This window comes from Hemitrygon akajei, chromosome 19, assembly GCF_048418815.1.
Source record: "Hemitrygon akajei chromosome 19, sHemAka1.3, whole genome shotgun sequence".
NCBI classification, from domain to species: Eukaryota; Metazoa; Chordata; class Chondrichthyes; order Myliobatiformes; family Dasyatidae; genus Hemitrygon; species Hemitrygon akajei.
In genome coordinates, this window is record NC_133142.1 from 410,653 (window position 1) to 429,750 (window position 19,098).

Genomic DNA, 19,098 nt, shown 5'->3' on the forward strand with positions numbered 1-19,098 from the left:
TCCTATTCTCGTGACTCCCAGCCTTCCCTTCATCCCGCATCCCCTCTCCATCCCTCCGATCCCTCATCCTCCCCTCTGCCCGCTCTCCCTGAACATCCGAACAACCCTCCTCCTCCCGAGACTTCCCACTCCTTACCCTCCCTTAACCCCAGTCCCAAACCTCCCCTATCTGAGGCAGAACGCTCTGTCCTCAGTAAGGGCCTCACTTTTGTCCCCCTCCGCCCCCACCTCAGTGAGTTCCGTGCCTGCCATGATGCTGAACTCTTCTTCCGCCGCCTACGTCTCCGAGCCTACTACTTCAACAAGGATTCCCCCCCTCCCCCCAGTGATGACACATTCTCCCGTCTTCTACACTCCTCCTCCCCCTGGGCATCCCCATCGGGCCTTCTACCTGCTCTCGACCTTTTCATCTCTAACTGTCGCCGAGACATCAACCGTCTGAACTTCACCACCCCTCTCTCCTATTCTAACCTCACTCCCTCTGAACTCACTGCCCTCCATTCTCTCTGCACCAACCCCAACCTCACCATCAAACCTGCAGACAAAGGTAGTGCCGTAGTAGTCTGGCGGACTCTACCGCAATGAGGCCAAACGGCAGCTCTCCGACACCTCCTCGTACTTACCCCTCCCTGCCACAGGACCCCACCTAAAAACATCAATCCACTGTCTCCCACACCATCTCCACCCTCATCAACTCCAGACACCTTCCTCCCTCAGCCAAAAAACTCATAATTCCCACACCCCGCACAGCTTGGTTTTACCTCCTCCCCAAGATCCACAAGCCTGACTGTCCCGGCAGACCCATAGTTTCAGCCTGCTCCTGCCCCACAGAACTTGTGTCTGCCTACCTGGACTCCATTTTATCCCCCATAGTTCAGTCTCACCCCACCTACATCCAGGATACATCCCATGCCCTTCACCTCTTCAATAACTTCCAATTCCCCGGCCCCAACTGCTTCATTTTTACCATGGATGTTCAATCCTTATACACCTCCATGCCCAATCAAGAAGGCCTCAAAGCCCTCCACTACTTTTTGGATAACAGACCCCACCAGTTCCCCAGCACCACCACACTCCTCCGGTTAGCGGAGTTTGTTCTAACTCTCAATAACTTCTCCTTTGGTTCTTCCCACTTTCTCCAGATCAAGGGTGTAGCCATGGGCACTCGCATGGGCCCCAGCTATGCCTGCCTCTTTGTGGGTTATGTGGAACAGTCTATGCTCCAAATCTATACTGGCACCATTCCCCAACTTATCCTCCGCTACACTGACAACTACATTGGTGCTGCTTCCTGCACCCATGCTGAGTTCGTCAATTTCATCAACTTTACCTGTAACTTTCACCCAGTCCTTAAATTCACTTGGTCCATCTCAGATACTTCTCTCCCCTTTCTTGTTCTCTCTGTCTCCATCTCTGGAGACAGACTATCCACTGACATCTTCTACAAACCCACTGACTCCCATAACTATCTTGACTATACCGCTTCCCACCTTGCCCAATGCAAAAATGCCATTCCCTATTCCCAGTTCCTCCGTCTCCGCTGCATCTGCTCCCAGGATGAGGCTTTCCATTCCAGGAATTCTCAAATGTCTTTCTTTCAGGATCGTGGTTTCCCTTCTGGCGTCATCAAAGATGCCCTCACCCGCATCTCCTCCACTTCCCGCACTTCAGCCCTTAACCCATCCTCCCGTCACCACAACAGGGACAGGGTTCCCCTTGTCCTCACCTACCACCCCACCAGCCTCCGGATCCAACACATTATCCTCCGCAACTTCTGCCACCTTCAACAGGACCCCACCACTCAGCACATCTTTCCCTCCCTACCCCTCTCAGCTTTTCGCAGGGATCGTTCCCTCCGCGACTACCTAGTCCACACGTCCCTCCCCACAGAACTCCCACCTGGCACTTATCCCTGCAAGCGCAAATGCTACACCTGTCCTCACACCTCCCCCCTTACCACCATTCCGGGCCCCAGACTGTCCTTCCAGGTGAGGCAACACTTCACCTGCGAGTCTGCTGGAGTCGTCTATTGCATCTGGTGCTCCCGGTGCGGCCTCCTCTACATCGGCGAGACCTGACGCAGATTGGGGGACCGCTTCGTCGAGCACCTCCACTCCGTCCGTCACAATAGACAGGACCTCCCGGTTGCCACCCACTTCAACTCTGCCTCTCATTCCCATCTAGATATGTCCATACATGGCCTCCTCTACTGCCACGATGAGGCCAAACTCAGATTGGAGGAGCAACACCTCATCTACCGTCTGGGTAGCCTCCAACCTGGTGGTATGAACATTGAATTCTCCAATTTCCGGTAACTCCCTCCCCCTTCCCCTATCCCAGGTCCCTCTCTCCCCTTTCAACTTTCTGCTTCTTTATCTCTACAGTTCTTTCATGCTTATCCCCTCCCCTTCCCCCCTTTACCTTTCCTCTGGTTTTTCACCTGGCGCCTCTAGGTCCTACCCCCTCTCCTATCTCTATTACTGGGCTTCAGCCCTCTCTTCCACCCCATTCCTGATGAAGGGTCTCGGCCCGAAACGTTGGCTACTCTTTTCTCACGGATGCTGCCTGACCTGCTGAGTTCTTCCAGCATTGTGTACGTATTCTTTGATCCACAGCATCTGCAGTTGTATTTTTTAGTGTAATGATTTGACCTGCATGAACGGTATGCAGGTACACGTGACAATAATAAACCAATACCAATACCATTCAACCCTTCCAGTCTGCTCTGTCATTTGATCATGGCTGCTTTATTTTCCATCTCAACCTCATTCCCCTGACTTTTCCCCATAACCTTTGACACCCATAAAAAGAAGACACAGGAGGAGAATTAGGGCCATTCAGCCTATTAAGTTTGCTCCACCATTCAATTATGGCTGATTTATTATCCCTCATATTCACCTCCTTCTCCCTTTGATGCCCTTACTGATAAAGACACTATCAGCCTCTGCTTTAAATCTACCCAATGATTTGGACTCTAGAGCCATTGGTGGCAATGAATGCCGTAGATCCACCACCACTGGCTAAAGCAAATCCTCATCTCTGTTCTAAAGTGACTCCCCTCCAATCTGAGGTTGTACCCTCTGATCCTATACTCCCCCACTATACGTGAGCCTCCTCTGGACCCATTCCAATGCATTATATCCTATATATCAAAGATATATAATATTTTATATTATAGTCCTCTTGGAATGAATGCTAACATCGCATTTGCCCTCCTTACAACCGACTCAACTTGCAAGTTAACCTTTAGGGAATCCTGCACGAGGACTCCCAACTCCCTTTGTACTTCTGAATTTTCTCCTCATTTAGAACATAGTCTATGCCTTTATTGTTCTACCGAAGTACATAACTACACACAGTAATGCTGCTTTATTTGGTTTTATTCATGTATGGTTGAATGACAATTAAATTTGAACTTCAGTTTAGAACCATAGAACATTACAGCACAGTAACAGGCCTTTTGGCCCTTCTTGGCTGTGCTGAACCATTTTTCTGCCTAGTCCCACTGACCTGCACCTGGGCCATATCCCTCCAAACCCCTCTCATCCATATACCTGTCCCAAGTTTTTCTTAAATGTCAAAAGTGAGCCCGCATTCACCACTTCATCTGGCAGCTCATTCCACACTCCCACCACTCTCTGTGTGAAGAAGTCCCCCCAATGTTCCTTTTATACTTTTCCCCCTTCACCCTTAACCCATGACCTCTGGTTTTTTTCTCCCCTGGCCTCAGTTGAAAAAGCCTGCTTGCATTCACTCTATCTATACTCATCATAATTTTATACACCTCTATCAAATCTCCCCACATTCTCCTACGCTCCTGGGAATTAAGTCCTAACCTATTCAACCATTCTCTGTAACTCAGTTTCTCAAGTCCCGGCAACATCCTTGTAAACCTTCTCTACACTCTTTCAACCTTATTAATATCCTTCCTGTAATTAGGTGACCAAAACTACACACAATACTCCAAATTCGGTCTCACCAATGTCTTATACAACCTCACCATTACATTCCAACTTTTATACTCAATACTTTGATTTATAAAGGCCAATGTACCAAAAGCTCTCTTTACAACCCTATCTACTAGTGACGCCACTTTTAGAGAACTATGTATCTGTACTCCCAGATCCCTCTGTTCTACTGCACTCCTCAGTGTCCTACCATTTACCTTGCATGTTCTACCTTGGTTTGACCTTCTGAAGTGCAATACCTCACACTTACCCGCATTATACTCTATCTGCCATTTTTCTGCCCATTCCTCCAACTGGTCCAAATCCCTCTGCAAGCTTTGAAAACCTTCCTCACTGTCCACTATACCTCCAATCTTTGTATCATCAGCAAATTTGCTGATCCAATTTGCCACATTATCATCGATATAGATGACAAATAACAGTGGACCCAGCACTGCTCCCTGTGGCACACCACTAGTCACAGGCCTCCACTCAGAGTAGCAATCCTCCACTACCACTCTCTGGCTTCTTCCAGTGAGCCAATGTCTAATCCAATTTACTACCTCTCCATGTATACCTAGCGACTGAATCTTCCTAACTAACCTCCCATGCGGGACCTTGTCAAAGGCCTTACTGAAGTCCATGTATACAACATCCACTGCCTTCCCTTCATCCACTTTCCTGGTAACTTCCTCAAAAAACTCTAATAGATTGGTTAAACATGACTTACCATGCACAAATCCATGCTGACTGTTTCTAATAAGTCCCTGTCTATCCAAATACTTGTAGATCCTATCTCTTAGTATTCTTTCTAATAATTTACCTACTACCGATGTCAAACTTACCAGCCTATAATTTCCCGGCTTACTTTTTGAGCCTTTTTTAAACAACTGAACTACATGAGCTATTCTCCAATCCTCCGGCACCTGACCTGTGGATATCGACATTTTTAATATTTCTGCCAGGGCCCCTGCAATTTCAACACTAGTCTCCCTCAAGGTCCAAGGGAATACCCTGTCAGGTCCTGGGGATTTATCTACTCTGATTTGCCTCAAGACAGCAAGCACCTCCTCCTCTTTAATCTGTATAAGTTCCATGACCTCCCTACTTGTTTGCCTTGTTTCCACAGACTCCATTCCAGTTTCCTTAGTAAATACAGATGCAAAAAACCCATTTAATATCTCTCCCATTTCTTTTGGTTCCATACATAGCTGACCACTCTGATCTTCAAGAGGATCAATTTTATCCCTTACTATCCTTTTGCTCTTAACATACCTGTAGAAGCTCTTAGGATTATCCTTCACTCTGACTGCCAAAGAAACCTCATGTCTTCTTTTAGCCCTCCTGATTTCTTTAAGTATTTTCTTACTCTTTTTATACTCCTGAAGCATCTTATTTCCTCCCTGTTGCCTATACATGTTATACATCTCTCTCTTCTTCTTTATCAGAGTTCCAATATCCCTCGATAACCAAGGTTCCTTCTGCTTTTTCATTTTGTCTTTAACCCTGAGCGGAACATACAAACTCTGCACTCTCAAAATTTCTCCTTTGAAGACCTCCCATTTACCAATCACATCCCCACCAGAGAACCTGTCCCAATCTATGCTTTTTTTAGATCCTTTCTCATTTCTTCAAATTCGACCTTTTTCCAGTTCAGAACTTCAACCTGAGGACCAGATTATCTTTATCCAGTTCAGTTTCCCAACACTATATTTCACCTAACACACACAAAATGCTGGTGGAATGCAGCAGGCTAGGCAGCATCTATAGGAAGAAGTACAGTCGACGTTTCGGGCTGAGACCATTCGTCAGGACTAACTGAAAGAAGAGATAGTAAGAGATTTGAAAGTGGGGGAGGGGGAGATCTGAAATGATAGAAGACAGGAGGGGGCAGGATGAAGCTAAGAGCTCAAAGTGGATTGGCAAAAGGGATACACAGCTGGAGAAGGGAAAGGATGATGGGACGGGAGGCCTAGGGAGAAAGAAAGGGGGAGGGGAGCACCAGAGGGAGATGGAAAGCAGGCAAGGAGTGACTGTGACAGGGACAAAGAGAGAAAAAGAGAGAAAATAAAAAGAGGAAAAAATAACAAATAAATGAATAAGGAATGGGGTAAGAAGGGGAGGGGGGCATTGGCAGAAGTTAGAGAAATCAATGTTTATGCCATCAGGTTGGAGGCTACCCAGGCGGAATACTAGGTGTTGTTCCACCAACCTGAGTATTGCCTCATCTTGACAGTAGAGAAGGCCATGGATAGACATATCATAATTTTCTCTGGTGGACAGAGCGTAGGTGTTCAGCGAAATGGTCTTCCAGTCTGCGCTGGGTCTCACCAATATATAGAAGTCCAAACTGGGAGTACCGGACGAGTCAGCTGGTGTGATATACTGTGTCCAGTGCTCCCTTCTATATATTGGTGAGACCCGACGCAGACTGGGAGATCATTTCACTGAACACCTACGCTCTGTCTACCAGAGAAAGCAGGATCTCCCAGTGGCCACACATTTTAATTCCACGTCCCATTCCCATTCTGATATGTCTATCCATGGCCTCCTCTAGATAGATAGATAGATACTTTATTCATCCCCATGGGGAAATTCAACTTTTTTTCCAATGTCCCATACACTTGTTGTAGCAAAACTAATTACATACAATACTTAACTCAGTAAAAAATATGATATGCATCTAAATCACTATCTCAAAAAGCATTAATAATAGCTTTTAAAAAGTTCTTAAGTCCTGGCGGTTGAATTGTAAAGCCTAATGGCATTGGGGAGTATTGACCTCTTCATCCTGTCTGAGGAGCATTGCATCGATAGTAACCTGTCGCTGAAACTGCTTCTCTGTCTCTGGATGGTGCTATGTAGAGGATGTTCAGAGTTTTCCATAATTGACCGTAGCCTACTCAGCGCCCTTCGCTGTCAAGATGAAGCCAAACTCAGGTTGCAGGAACAACACCTTGTATTCTGCCTGGGTAGCCTCCAACCTGATGGCATGAACATTGATTTCTCTAACTTCCGTTAATGCCCCCCTCCCCTTCTTACCCCATCCCTTATTCATTTATTTGTTATTTTTTCTTTTCTCTCTCTGTCCCTCTCACAATCACTCCTTGCCTGCTCTCCATCTTCCTCTGGTGCTCCCCTCCCCCTTTCTTTCTCCCTAGGCCTCCAGTCCCATGATCCTTTCCCTTCTCCAGCTGTGTATCCCTTTTGCCAATCAACTTTCGAGCTCTTAGCTTCATCCCTCTCCCTCCTGTCTTCTTCTAGCATTTCGGATCTCCCACACCCCCTCCTACTTTCAAATTTCTTACTATCTCTTCTTTCAGTTAGTCCTGACGAAGGGTCTTGGCCCAAAACGTAGACTGTAGTTCTTCCTATAGATACTGCCTGGTCTGCCACATTCCACCAGCTTTCTGTGTTTGCTGATTGTATTTCCAACATCTGCAGATTTCCTCGTGTTTGTGCACTATATTTCATCTGCCACTTCTTCACCCATTTTCCTAACCTGTCCTTCTGCAGACCCCTGCTTCCTCAACACTACCTCCCCTCCACCGATCTTTGTATTGTCTGCAAACTCAGCCACAAAACCATCAATTCTGTCAACCAAATCATTGACCTATAATGTGTAGAACACTACTGGTCACCGGTGACCATCAAGATAAGAACCCTTTATTCCCACTCTTGGCCTCCTGCCAGTCAGCCAATTTTCTATCCATGCTAATATGTTTCCTGCAATGCCAAGGGCTCTCATCTTGTTAAGCAGCCTCACGTGCAGTACCTTGTCAAAAGCCTTCTGAAAATCCAAGTAAACATCAACTACTGCCTCTCTTTTGTCTATCCTGCCTGCTATTTCCTCAAAGAATTCCAATATATTAGTCAAACAAGATTTCCCTTTTAGGAAACTATGTTTACTTCAGCCCATATGCCTGCAAGTAACCTGAAATCTCATCCTTAATAATGGACTCCAACATCTTCCCACTGTCAGGCTAACTCGTCTATAATTTTCTTCCTTCTGCCTCCCTCCCTTTTTAAACACTATTTTCCAAACCTTTGGAACCATCCAGAATCTAGTGATCTAAAGATCATTATTAATGCCTCCACAATTTCTTCAGCCACCTCTGTCAAAATTCTGGGGTATAGTCCATCTGGTCCGGGTGACTTACCTACCTTCAGATCTTTCAGCTTCCCAAGCACCGCCTTCTTAGTAATAGCAACTATGCTCACTTCTACCCCTACACTATTGAATTTCGGGCATACTGTTGATGTCTTCAACAGTGAAGACTGACACAAAACACTTAATAAGTTTGTCTGCCATTTCTTTGTCCCCCATTATTACCTCTCTAGAGTCATTTTCCAGCAGTCTGTTACCCACACCTCACCTTTTTACTCTTTATATACTGGGGGGGGGGGGGGAACCTTTGGTATCCTCTTTTATATTATAAGCTAGCTTAATTTTCATATTTCATCGTTTCTCTCATTGCATTTTTAGTTCCCTTCTGTTGGTTTTCAAGTTTCCCAATCTTCTAACTTCCCACTAATTTTTGCTCTATTATATATCCTCTCTTTTGCTTTGATGCTGGCTTTGACTTACTTTATCAGCCACAATTGCCCCATCCTCCCTTTACAATCTTTCTTCATAAGCTGTAGAAGCAGAATTAGGCTATTTGGTCCATCGAGTCTACTCAGCCATTTCATCAAGGCTGATCCAATTATCCCCTTGGCCCCAATCTCCTGCCTTCTCCTTTCATGCCCTAACCATCAAAAATCTATCGACCTCTGTCTTAAGTATACATAAACACAGAAAACCTACAGCACAATACAGGCTCTTCGGCCCACAAAGCTGTACTGAACATGTCCTTACCATAGAAATCACCTAGGGTTACCCATAGCCCTCTATTTTTCCGATCTCCATGTACCTGTCCAGGATTCTCTTAAAAGACCCTATCATATCCACCTCCACCACTGTTGCCGGCAGCACATTCCATGCACTCATCACTCTCTGCGTAAAAAACTTACCCCTGACATCTCCTCTGAACCTACTTCCAAGCACCTTAAAACTGTGTCCTCTTGTGCTAGCCATTCCAGCCCTGGGAAAAAGCCTCTAACTATCTACACAATCAATGCCTCTCATCATCTTATACACCTCTATCAAGTCACCTCTCATCATCTTATACACCTCTATCAAGTCACCTCTCATCCTCTGTCGCTCCAAAGAAAAAAGGCAGAGTTCACTCGACCTACTCTCATAAGGCATGCACCCCAATCCAGGCAACATCCTTGTAAATCTCCTCTGCACCCTTTCTATGGTTTCCACATCCTTTCTGTGGAGAGGCGACCAGAACTGAGCACAATACTCCACATGGAATCTGACCAAGGTTCTCTCAGCTCTAAACTCAATCCCACGATTGATGAAGGCCAATGCACTGTATGCTTTCTTAACCACAGTGACAACCTGTGGTTAAGACACGTCCTCCACAGCTGCACGTGGCAACAAATTCCACAGATTCACCACTCTCTACCTGAAGAAATTCCTCTTCTCCATTCTAAAAAGGACGTTCCTCTATTTTAAGACTGTGTCTTCTGGTCATAGATTCTCCCATCATAGGCAACATCCTCTCCAAGGCCTTTCATCATTCAAAAGGTTTCAATGAGGTTACCCCTCATTCTTCGGAATTCCAGCAAATACAGGCCCAGAGCCAACAAACGGTCTTCATATGACAAGCTGTTCAATACTGGAATCACTTTCTTGAACCTCCCTTGAACCCTCAGTTTCAGCACTAAGAAAAGTGGCCCAAAACTTCACACAATGCTCCAGGTGAGGCCTTCTCAAGCTAACCCTAACCCTAAAGTCTCAACATTACATCCTAGCTTTTATATTCTAGTCTTCTTGAAATGAATGCTAACATCACATCATAGAGCTTTGGCCCATCTAATCCATCCCAAACTGTTAATTCTGCCTAGTTCCATTAACCTGCACCTGGAACATAGCCCTCCATACTCCCCCCCCCCACCCCATGGTATAATCATCGTGTTAAAATCAGTTCTTTAGAATGCAAAATTCTTTGAAATTAGTTAAGCAAAATACAGCATTTTCCAAGTAAGCCAGTGTTTGTAAGATATTATAGAACATAGAAATTTTCAACACATTACAGGTCCTTTGGCCTAAAATGTTGTGCCGACCATGTAACCTACTCTAGACACTGTCTAGAATTTCCCTAGCACATAGCTGTCTACTTTCCTAAGCTCCATGTACCCATCTAAGAGGCTCTTAAAAGACCCTATTGTATCCGCTTCCACCACCGCTGCTGGCAGTGCATTCCATGCACCAACCACTCTGTGTGGAAAACTTACCCCCAACATCTCCTCTGAACCTACTTCCAAGCACTTTATAATTATGCCCCTTCATGTTAGCCATTTCAGCCCTGAGATAAAGCTTCTGGCTATCCACATGATCAATGCCCCTCATCATCTTATACATCTCTGTCAGGTCACCTCTCCTCCTCTGTCCATCCAAGGAGAAAAGGCCAAGATTGGTGAAATCTTAGTGATAAAGTTTATGGCACAGAAACTGGCTCCACACTGAGAAAAGACATCCATTTATAATCCTGTTTTATTCTCCTTATTCTAGTCCTCTTGAAACGGATGCTAATGTCACAATTGCCTTCCTCACCACAGACTCAACCTGTAAGTTAAACTTTAAGGAATCCTGCACAAGCACTCAAATCCCTTTGTGTCTCATTTTTTTTGTATTTTCTCGCCATTTATTATCTTCTTAATGACTTCCTTAGTTGCTTTCTGTTGGTTTTTAAAAGCTTCCCAATCCTCTAACTTCCCACTAGTTTTTGCTCTATTATATGCCCTCTCTTTGGCTTTGACTTCTCTTTTGGCCACGGTTGTGTCATCTTGCCTGAAGATAACTTCTTCCTATTTGGGATGTATATATCCTGTGCTTTCCAAATTGCTTCCAGAAATACTAGCCATCGCTGCTCATCCCTGCCAGTGTTCTTTTCCAAACTATTCTGGCCAACTCCTCTCTCATGTCTCTGTAATTCCCTTTACTCCACTCTAATACAGAGACATCTGACTTTATCTTCTCCCTTTCAAACTGCAGGGTGAATTCTATCATTTTATGATCACTGTCTCCTAAGGATTCCTCTACCTTATGTTCTCTAATCAAATCTTGTACATTGCACAACATCGCTCAATCACAAGCTACTCTAAAAAGCCATTCCATATGCATTCTACAACTTCTCTCTCTTGGGATCCAGATCTGATTTTCCAAATCTACCTTTACAGAATACTATTGAAGTCCTCCATGACTATCCTAACATACCCCTTTTTACGTGCCTTTTCTATCTCCTGTTGTTATTTGTACCCCACATACTGGCTATTGTTCAAAGTCCTGTATATTATTGCTATTAGGGTCTTTTTTTCCCTTGCAGTTTCTTAACTTTACCCACAAAGATTCTGAATCTTCTGCTCCTATCTGCTCTTAGTAAGGATTTAATTTCATTTTTAACCAACAGAAACAGGCCACCCTCTCTGCCTACCTGCCCATCATTTCAAAACAATGTGCATTCTTGGATTTAAGCTCCCAACTATGATCCTCTTTCAGGCAAGACTCAGTGATGCCCACGTCATACCTGCCAATCTCTAACCTTCGTTAATAAAGAGCCTATCAACGTTAGCTTTAAATATATCCAATGACCTAGCATCCATACCCATTTATGACAATGAATTCCACAGATTCACCATCCTCTGGCTAAAGAAATTCCTCATCTCTGTTCTAAAAGGACATTCTTTTAGTCTGACCCTCTGGGCTCAGGTCCTAGGCTCTGTCACTACTGCAAACAACCTCTCCACTTCAACACTCTCCAGGTCTTTCAATATTTAGTGGGTGGTCCTCTCCAAAGTTGGGGAATCAAGAACTAAAGGGCATAGGTTTAAGGTGAGATGGCAGAGACTTAATAGGACCCAAAATGACAATTTTTTAAATACAAAGGGTCGTTGTATACAGAACAAGCTGCCAGAGGAAATGGCTGAGGTAGGTACATTAATAATATTTAAAAGACAGTTTAGAGATTCAGAGAAATGTGTGCAAAACAGAGACAAATTGGATTATCTAGATGGCAGACACAGAAGACTGAAGATGTGAAGCTGCAACAACACAAACCTATCCAAATGGAAGGTCTTAAGCTAAAATGTGGACTCTCCATGCTGCCTGATCTGCTGTTCATCCTGTGCTCAATGTGTCATTTAGAAGGGAGATGGTTGGCATGGATCACTTTGGCCAAGAGGCTTGTTTCCATGCAGTATGACTCTATGACTAGTATTGGTGCAGTGTCTCTGTAGACCAAATCTATTCTTTTATCAGATGCCTCCCCAAAGTTTGGTGTGGGAAATGCAGAGCCTAGCAGATTAATTCATTGGCACTATTTATAGGACAACCTTTTAAAAAAAAGAAATTTTCATGAGCACCCCCCTGTATCAGGAACAATTGAATCACCATCGTACAGACTTGCAAGCTAACAGTTTTTCAACAGTGAAAATGGAACTGCCAACATCTTTCCACTAACTGTACAAGCAAGAGAATAAACAAGTTGTAGCAAGCTGGATGTCAACAGTCATCAGGCTCTGTCCAATAAAACCCACTCCAGCATGCTACATTATAAATTCTGCTAAATAAATGGCCATGGCTCAGAGTTCAGAGATTGCCTCAAACAATACGTCTGTCTTCAACTTCAACAAAATACACATACACACAAAACAGACAAATACCTATACATGCAGCATGAGTGTGCATGCATGTACACACACATGCACACAAATAGTCACATGCATAAATACATGCACAAAGACACACACAGACATACACACACACGTAGGATGAAAATTTCCAAGTGGTCAGTCTTTTATTCACGTGGATTTTATACAGTTGACACACGGGGAATGGGGCATAAGAATCCAGTGCTTGGTCCCAGAGTGCGGTTGTCCAGAGAGTTGGACTGTCAGCATCAGTCTTTACACCACTGCTTTCAGTCCCATTTAACCATTTTGGTTTTGTTCTGAGAGAGGAAGTGACCTTTGATGAACTGAACAAGCTTGGGCTCTGAGAAGATGATTGTGACAAGGACCATGATTAAACAGAGTGCCCCAAACAGAATGTGAAGCGAGCGGAACATCAACCCTTGCCCACAGCATAACGTCACCTAAGAGAGGGAAAAAAAGAGGACAACTCACAAGAAAGCAGGAGACACAGTGTCAGCATAACCAGTATGTCACAGTGCAACACAGAACCATAGAACTTTACAGCTGGAGAAGGCCTGAAAATTAATCAATATTACTCCAACCTATCCTACATGACACCACTTGAAGGAATGTAACATCCCTGCTGATCCCTGGAATTTCTGACTTAATGCTGTTCAAAGTGAATTTGGAATACTCATAGCAACCCTAATGAAGGGTCTTGCTTAAAACGTCAGCTGTTGATTTCTCTCCATAGATGCTGCCTGGCCTGCTGAGTTCCTGAAGCACTTTGTGTGTCATATTTAGGACTTACAGAGTATTTGGTTCTCATGTCGGGGGCACATAGGAAGCCCAGTCCACCAGCTCACCAAATGCTGCTGCCTGCCTCATCTCTGGTCACTTCTACCAAAGCCAATGTAAAAAGATACAAGTACCATAGCAGAATGGTGAGGGGTGAACTAGCAGGTTTATCCCTGCTGTTGGTTCACAAACCATGTGCCAGACTAAGTGTGCCACTGTGTCCTTCACTTTCTCTGCTCCTATCAAAGCTGGCCAGAATTGCTTGGTTTTCCTCTCTAATGACACCATCTGATCCAGCAGAACAAACCTGTGTTTCAGCTTTTATATAGTTTTGTGTGTGTTCTCTCTCTGATTACTTTCATTAATATCTGACAGTAGGTCTCCAACTTACATCACCAGCTCTGTTTCTCTTTCCAAAGGTGCACCTGACCTGCTGAGTGTGTCCAGTGTTTTCTGTCTTTATTCCAGGTTTCCTCTGCCTTGCCTATGCAAATGCCAGACCTACAAAGGAAAACTTGCCACTGTCCACCTGTATGCCACTTTCAGAGAACAATGGGCTTAAATCCCAAGGTCCCTCTGGACACCTCTATTTCCTAGTCCCATTCTTTTGTCTCTCTTCATTCTGAAACAACAGCAGGGCTCTCATGCTATTTACAAGCTAATTTAACCTCTCCCTGCTCCACCCCCACCTCCCTATGTCACTCTAGACCTCAATGTAACAACATTAGTCAGTCATGGTGAAGTACAATCTGACTGTTCATAGTGGCCCCATCTCTCTAAACCAGTACCAAAGAACCAAACACCTTCCTTACTTCATTTTAAACACATCAATCACCCATTGGTTTGTGTCACTACAACTCACACCATGTGACAACAGAATTGGTACGTTAAACAGTCCTGATATGTTTGAGCCCATCCACAAGTACCTACCTGTGAGAGAACTGTCACTATTCCACTAGCGAGGTAAGCCAAGAATAAAGGTGCTGAGAGTTGGAGGCCTCTGAGGGGCCGATGTTCAGTGGGTCGGAAATAACCGCTGATGTACCGCAGACTGTGCATAATTCGCAATGCCATGTTCAAACAGTTTGCTAAAATAAACCCAACAGCTCCTTGCCACAAAGTTAAGCAATATGAAAGTCCAAGGAATGAAAGTGACAAGGCCAGCATCACAAAGTTATACCTTCAATCAAACAAATAAATATTAGTAAATTTCAGATACAATTGCGTTTATAGAAACATTCTTGCCTTCATCGTTTAATACAAGGGGTGATTGATATGTTTGTGGCCTAAGGTAGAAGGAGTCAATTTTAGAAAACCTAGCACATTTATTTTTCAACATAGTCTCCTCCTACATTTACACACTTAGTCCAGCGGTCGTGGAGCATATGGATCTTGGACCTCCAGGAAGCAGGGGTGATTGATAAGTTTGTGGCCTAAGGTAGAAGGAGATGTGTTATACAGCTCTCATTACATGCACATGCAGTTCAACTCTGAGTGATTAAGCAGAAAGTTTGAATTTAATAACTCATCAGGGGTGATTTATAAGTTTGTGGTGTTATGCCCGCAGCCCCCTCCTTTGTGAGAATCGCAAGAGCACTAGTAGGTTGGGTCAGTGGACCCAGGAAATGGGAGAGAGACGTGCCGAATGCCTCGTTCCCCAGCGATGCAAAATAACGCGACATTGGCCATTGTCTCTTGGAGACACATTTGTGGATTGGGGACTATGCTACGTGCAAGCCCTCGGGCAAAGTGGGCTGGTTGAGAGAGAGATTGCATCACCCCCAACCTGATTGACATCTACTACCCTGCGAGTCAAGATAAAAGAGGGGCTGTAGAGACGCACCAGAAGAAACGCTAGCGATCCCGTAATCGCGGGAAGCCACATGCGTTTGGTTCCCTTGCCTGGGGACCGGTGGCTAGTACCACGGAAAACAATTTTTGAACTAACAACGGGGAACCAACTCCCCCCGACTCAACGGATTGGCCTCATAAAAGACACGGGCAAGTTTAAGACTGTCTCTCTCTACAACCCAAAAAGCTGCATCTTTAATGACAATTGACTTTTATTTCTTCATCGGACAATACAGTAACCCCTAGACAAACAATAGAGTTATTTCTTATTGATGATTATGATTATACCCGCGCTTTTAGATTGAGTATTGACGACGTATATTATCTGAATGTTTGTATTAATCTTATTTTTGTGCCCCTTTATAAATAAAGACTTTTAAAAATAGTACCATCAGACTTCAACGGACCTCTCTATCTTTGCTGGTAAGTGACCCAGTTACGGGGTACATAACAGTGGCCTAAGGTAGGAGATGAATTATTAACTTCAAACTTTCTGCATAATCACTCAAAGAGTTGACCTGCATGTGCATGTAACGAGTCCTGTATAACTCATCTGTGGACACTTCCTGGAGGTCCAAGATCCATATGCTCCACGACTGCTGGACTAAGTGTGTAAATGTAGGAGGGGACAATGTTGAAAAATAAATGTGCTAGGTTTTCTAAAATTGATTCCTTCTACCTTAGGCCATGAACATATCAATCACCCCTCATAATTGGGACTTCATGATACAGATGTACAAATGATGGTTAGGCCATATTTGGAATACTGTACAAAAGCCTGAAAGCACACATCACCAGGTTCAAAGTCAGCTTCTATCCTAAAGTTAAAAGACTATTGAACATTTCCCTAGTACGATAAGATAGACTCTTGACCTTACAATCTACTTATTATGATTTTGTCTACCTGCACTACACTTTCTATGTAATAGTAAAACTTGATTCTGTTATTATTTTATTTTGTACTACCTCATTGCAATGTTGTAATGAACTGGTCTGTATGAATGGTTTGCAAGACAAGTTTTCACTGCACCTTAGTGCATGTGACAATAAAAAACCATTATTGTCCACCTGATCAATGTCTCTCATAATTTTAAACATTGCAGAGGAGATTTACCAGGATGATGTGGATACAATAGGGTATTTTAAGAGACTCTCATAGGTACAAGGAGCTTAGAAAAAGAGGGCTATGCAGTAGGGTAATTCTATTCAGTTTTTTTCTAGAATAGGTTAAATGTTTGGCAAACATTGTGGGCCAAAGGGCCTGTAATGTGCTTAGATTTCTATGTTCTATGATGTCCAGATTGCAGAACATGCCTTATGAGGATAGATTGAGTGAGCTATGGCTTTTCTCTTTGGAGTGAAGGGGAATGAGAGATGATTGATAAAGGTGTACAAGATAAGAGGCATATATTTATTGGCAGCTAGAGAGATTTTCCTATGGTGGAAATGACTAATACATATGCACATAATTTTAGGATGACTGGAGGAAAGTACTGGGGGGGGGGCAATGTCAGAGTTTTTTTTAATAACACAGAGCAGTGGGTATGTGCCAGGGGTGGTGGTAGAGGCAAATACATCAGGGAAATTTAAGAGACTCTTAGGTAGGCACATGGATGAAGAATTAGGAAAAAAGGCAGGCTTATCTTCTCCTGGACTGAAAATAAACAAAGCAAGATAAGGAAAATATAGATTGTTGGATGGATACAAGGAGGAGCTGGATTGGGATTGGGATTCAGCCACCCAGAATAAAAGGACTTTTGTGTCACTAACCATCAGAAATGCCTGAAAGGCCTAGCATTCTTGCTTATTTTGCATCAGTGTACCTAGAAGTTTATTTAAGTTGAGAATGAATGTAGCATTGGTAAAACTTGTATCACTTACCTGCCAACCTCCTCATTACTCATTACAGCAAATGTGAAACATTCTGTCACTCCATTAACAGCTATCAGCAACACATAGACACAATAACAACGCAAGAGACCTGGGCCTGATGAGAAACACAAAACAGTTACAACCCATGGCTGTCCTAAAATATGGCCTTTTACTACAAACACAAGGGGTGAACAATGCCTTCTGATGCAACAAGTCGATGCAAGGATCGACAACACAGCTGTAAGTGATCCAGCCTTCAGCCCAGGCTTTGAGTAGCTCCAGCTCTCATCCCACTAATGTTGGACAATATTATCCTTGTTAAGGAAATCAAAAGGTAATTAAATTATCATTAACCAATGCCTTCCATTTAAAATGCTCCTTTCACAATAAACAACTTGGATTAAAAGATTACCAATATTTGACAAGTTGCAAAAGGAAGCTTTAAGGACAGGACTGATCACAGGTGATTTAAGGAGAAAAAGAAAGGCAGCCAATGTAGAAGCAGAGAAGTTTAGAAAGAAAAACCTTATAGTTTTTTTGAGGAAGTTACCAGAAAAGTGGATGTTCTCTACGTGGACTTTAGTAAGGCATTTGACAAAGTCCCACACAGGAGGCTGGTCCAGAAGGTTTAGTTGCTTGACATTCTGGATGAGGTAGTAAATTAGATTACACATTGGTTTTGTGGGAGAAGCTTGACTGGTAGTAGATGGTTGCCTGTCTGACTGGAGGCCTGTATCTAGTGGGGTGCCACAGGGATCAGTGCTGGGTCTTTTGTTATTTGTCATCTGTATCAATAATCTGGATGATAATGTGGTCAACTGAATCAGCAAATTTGAGGATGACACCAAGATTGGGAGTGTAGTGGACAGTGAGAAAGGCTATCAGGACTTGCATAAGGATCTGCAACAGAAAAATGGCAGATGGAATTTAATGCAGACAAGTGCAAGGATTTGTACTTCGGTAGGACCAACCAGGATAGGTATAACAGTAAATGTTATGAGTATGGTAGAACAAAGGGATCTCAGAGTACAGCTACATAATTTGTTGAAAATAGCGTCAGAGGGTGATGGGGTCGTAAAGAAAGCTTTTGGGACATTGGCCTTCATAAATCAATGTATTGAGTACAGACCAACATCTGCAGATTTTCTCTTGTTTGCTATTGAGTACAGAAGATAAGATATTGTATTAAAGTTGTACAGTACAAGTTGCTGGTGAGGCCTAATTTGGAGTATTGTGTGCAGTTTTGGTCACCTACCTATAGGAAAGGTGTAAAAAAAGATTGAAAGAGTGCAGAGTGCAGAGTTGCTAACATGAGAGGGCACACCTTTAAGGTGCTTGGAAGTAGGTAGAGAGGATATTTCAGGGGTAAGTTGTTTTATGCAGAGAGTGGTGAGTGTGTGGAATGGGCTGCCGGCAATGGTGGTGGAGGCAGATACAATAGGGCCTTTTAAGAGACTCCTGGATAGGTACATGGAGCTGAGAAAAAGAGGGTTATGGGTAACCCTAGGTAATTTCTAAAGTAAGTACATGTTCAGCACAGCATTGTGGGCCGAAGGGCCTGTATTGTGCTGTAGGCTTTCTATGTTTCTAGAAAGATGTTGCTGGGACTGGAGAACTTGAGTTATAAGGGAAAATTGAATAGGTTAGGCCTGTATTCTTTAGAACATTGAAGACTGAGAGGAGATTTGATAGCAGTATACAAAATTATGAGGGGTATAGACAGGGTAAATCCAAGTAGGCTTTTTCCACTGAGGTTGGGTGGGATTACAGAGGTTATGGCTTAAGAGTGAAAGGTGGGAAGTTTAAGGGAAACATGAGGGGAAACATCTTCACTCTGAGGATTGTGAGAATGTGGAATGAGCTGCCAGGTCAAGTGGTCCATGCA

At 43.7% G+C, this 19,098-nt stretch overlaps 1 protein-coding gene across 3 annotated transcripts in view; it reads right to left on the reverse strand.

Moving 5' to 3' along the window:
* Positions 1-12,837: 12,837 nt before the first annotated feature.
* rft1 (RFT1 homolog) overlaps positions 12,838-19,098 on the reverse strand; it is an 86,606-nt gene continuing 80,345 nt past the window's right edge. For all 3 annotated transcript variants that reach the window (XM_073071945.1, XM_073071944.1, XM_073071946.1), the window contains 3 exons: positions 17,223-17,328; positions 14,421-14,670; positions 12,838-13,153 (listed from right to left, as the gene is read on the reverse strand). In XM_073071945.1, the coding sequence (XP_072928046.1) occupies positions 12,980-13,153; positions 14,421-14,670; positions 17,223-17,328 (530 nt within the window). In that variant the 3' untranslated portion in view covers positions 12,838-12,979. The remainder of the gene's footprint in view (positions 13,154-14,420; positions 14,671-17,222; positions 17,329-19,098) is intronic.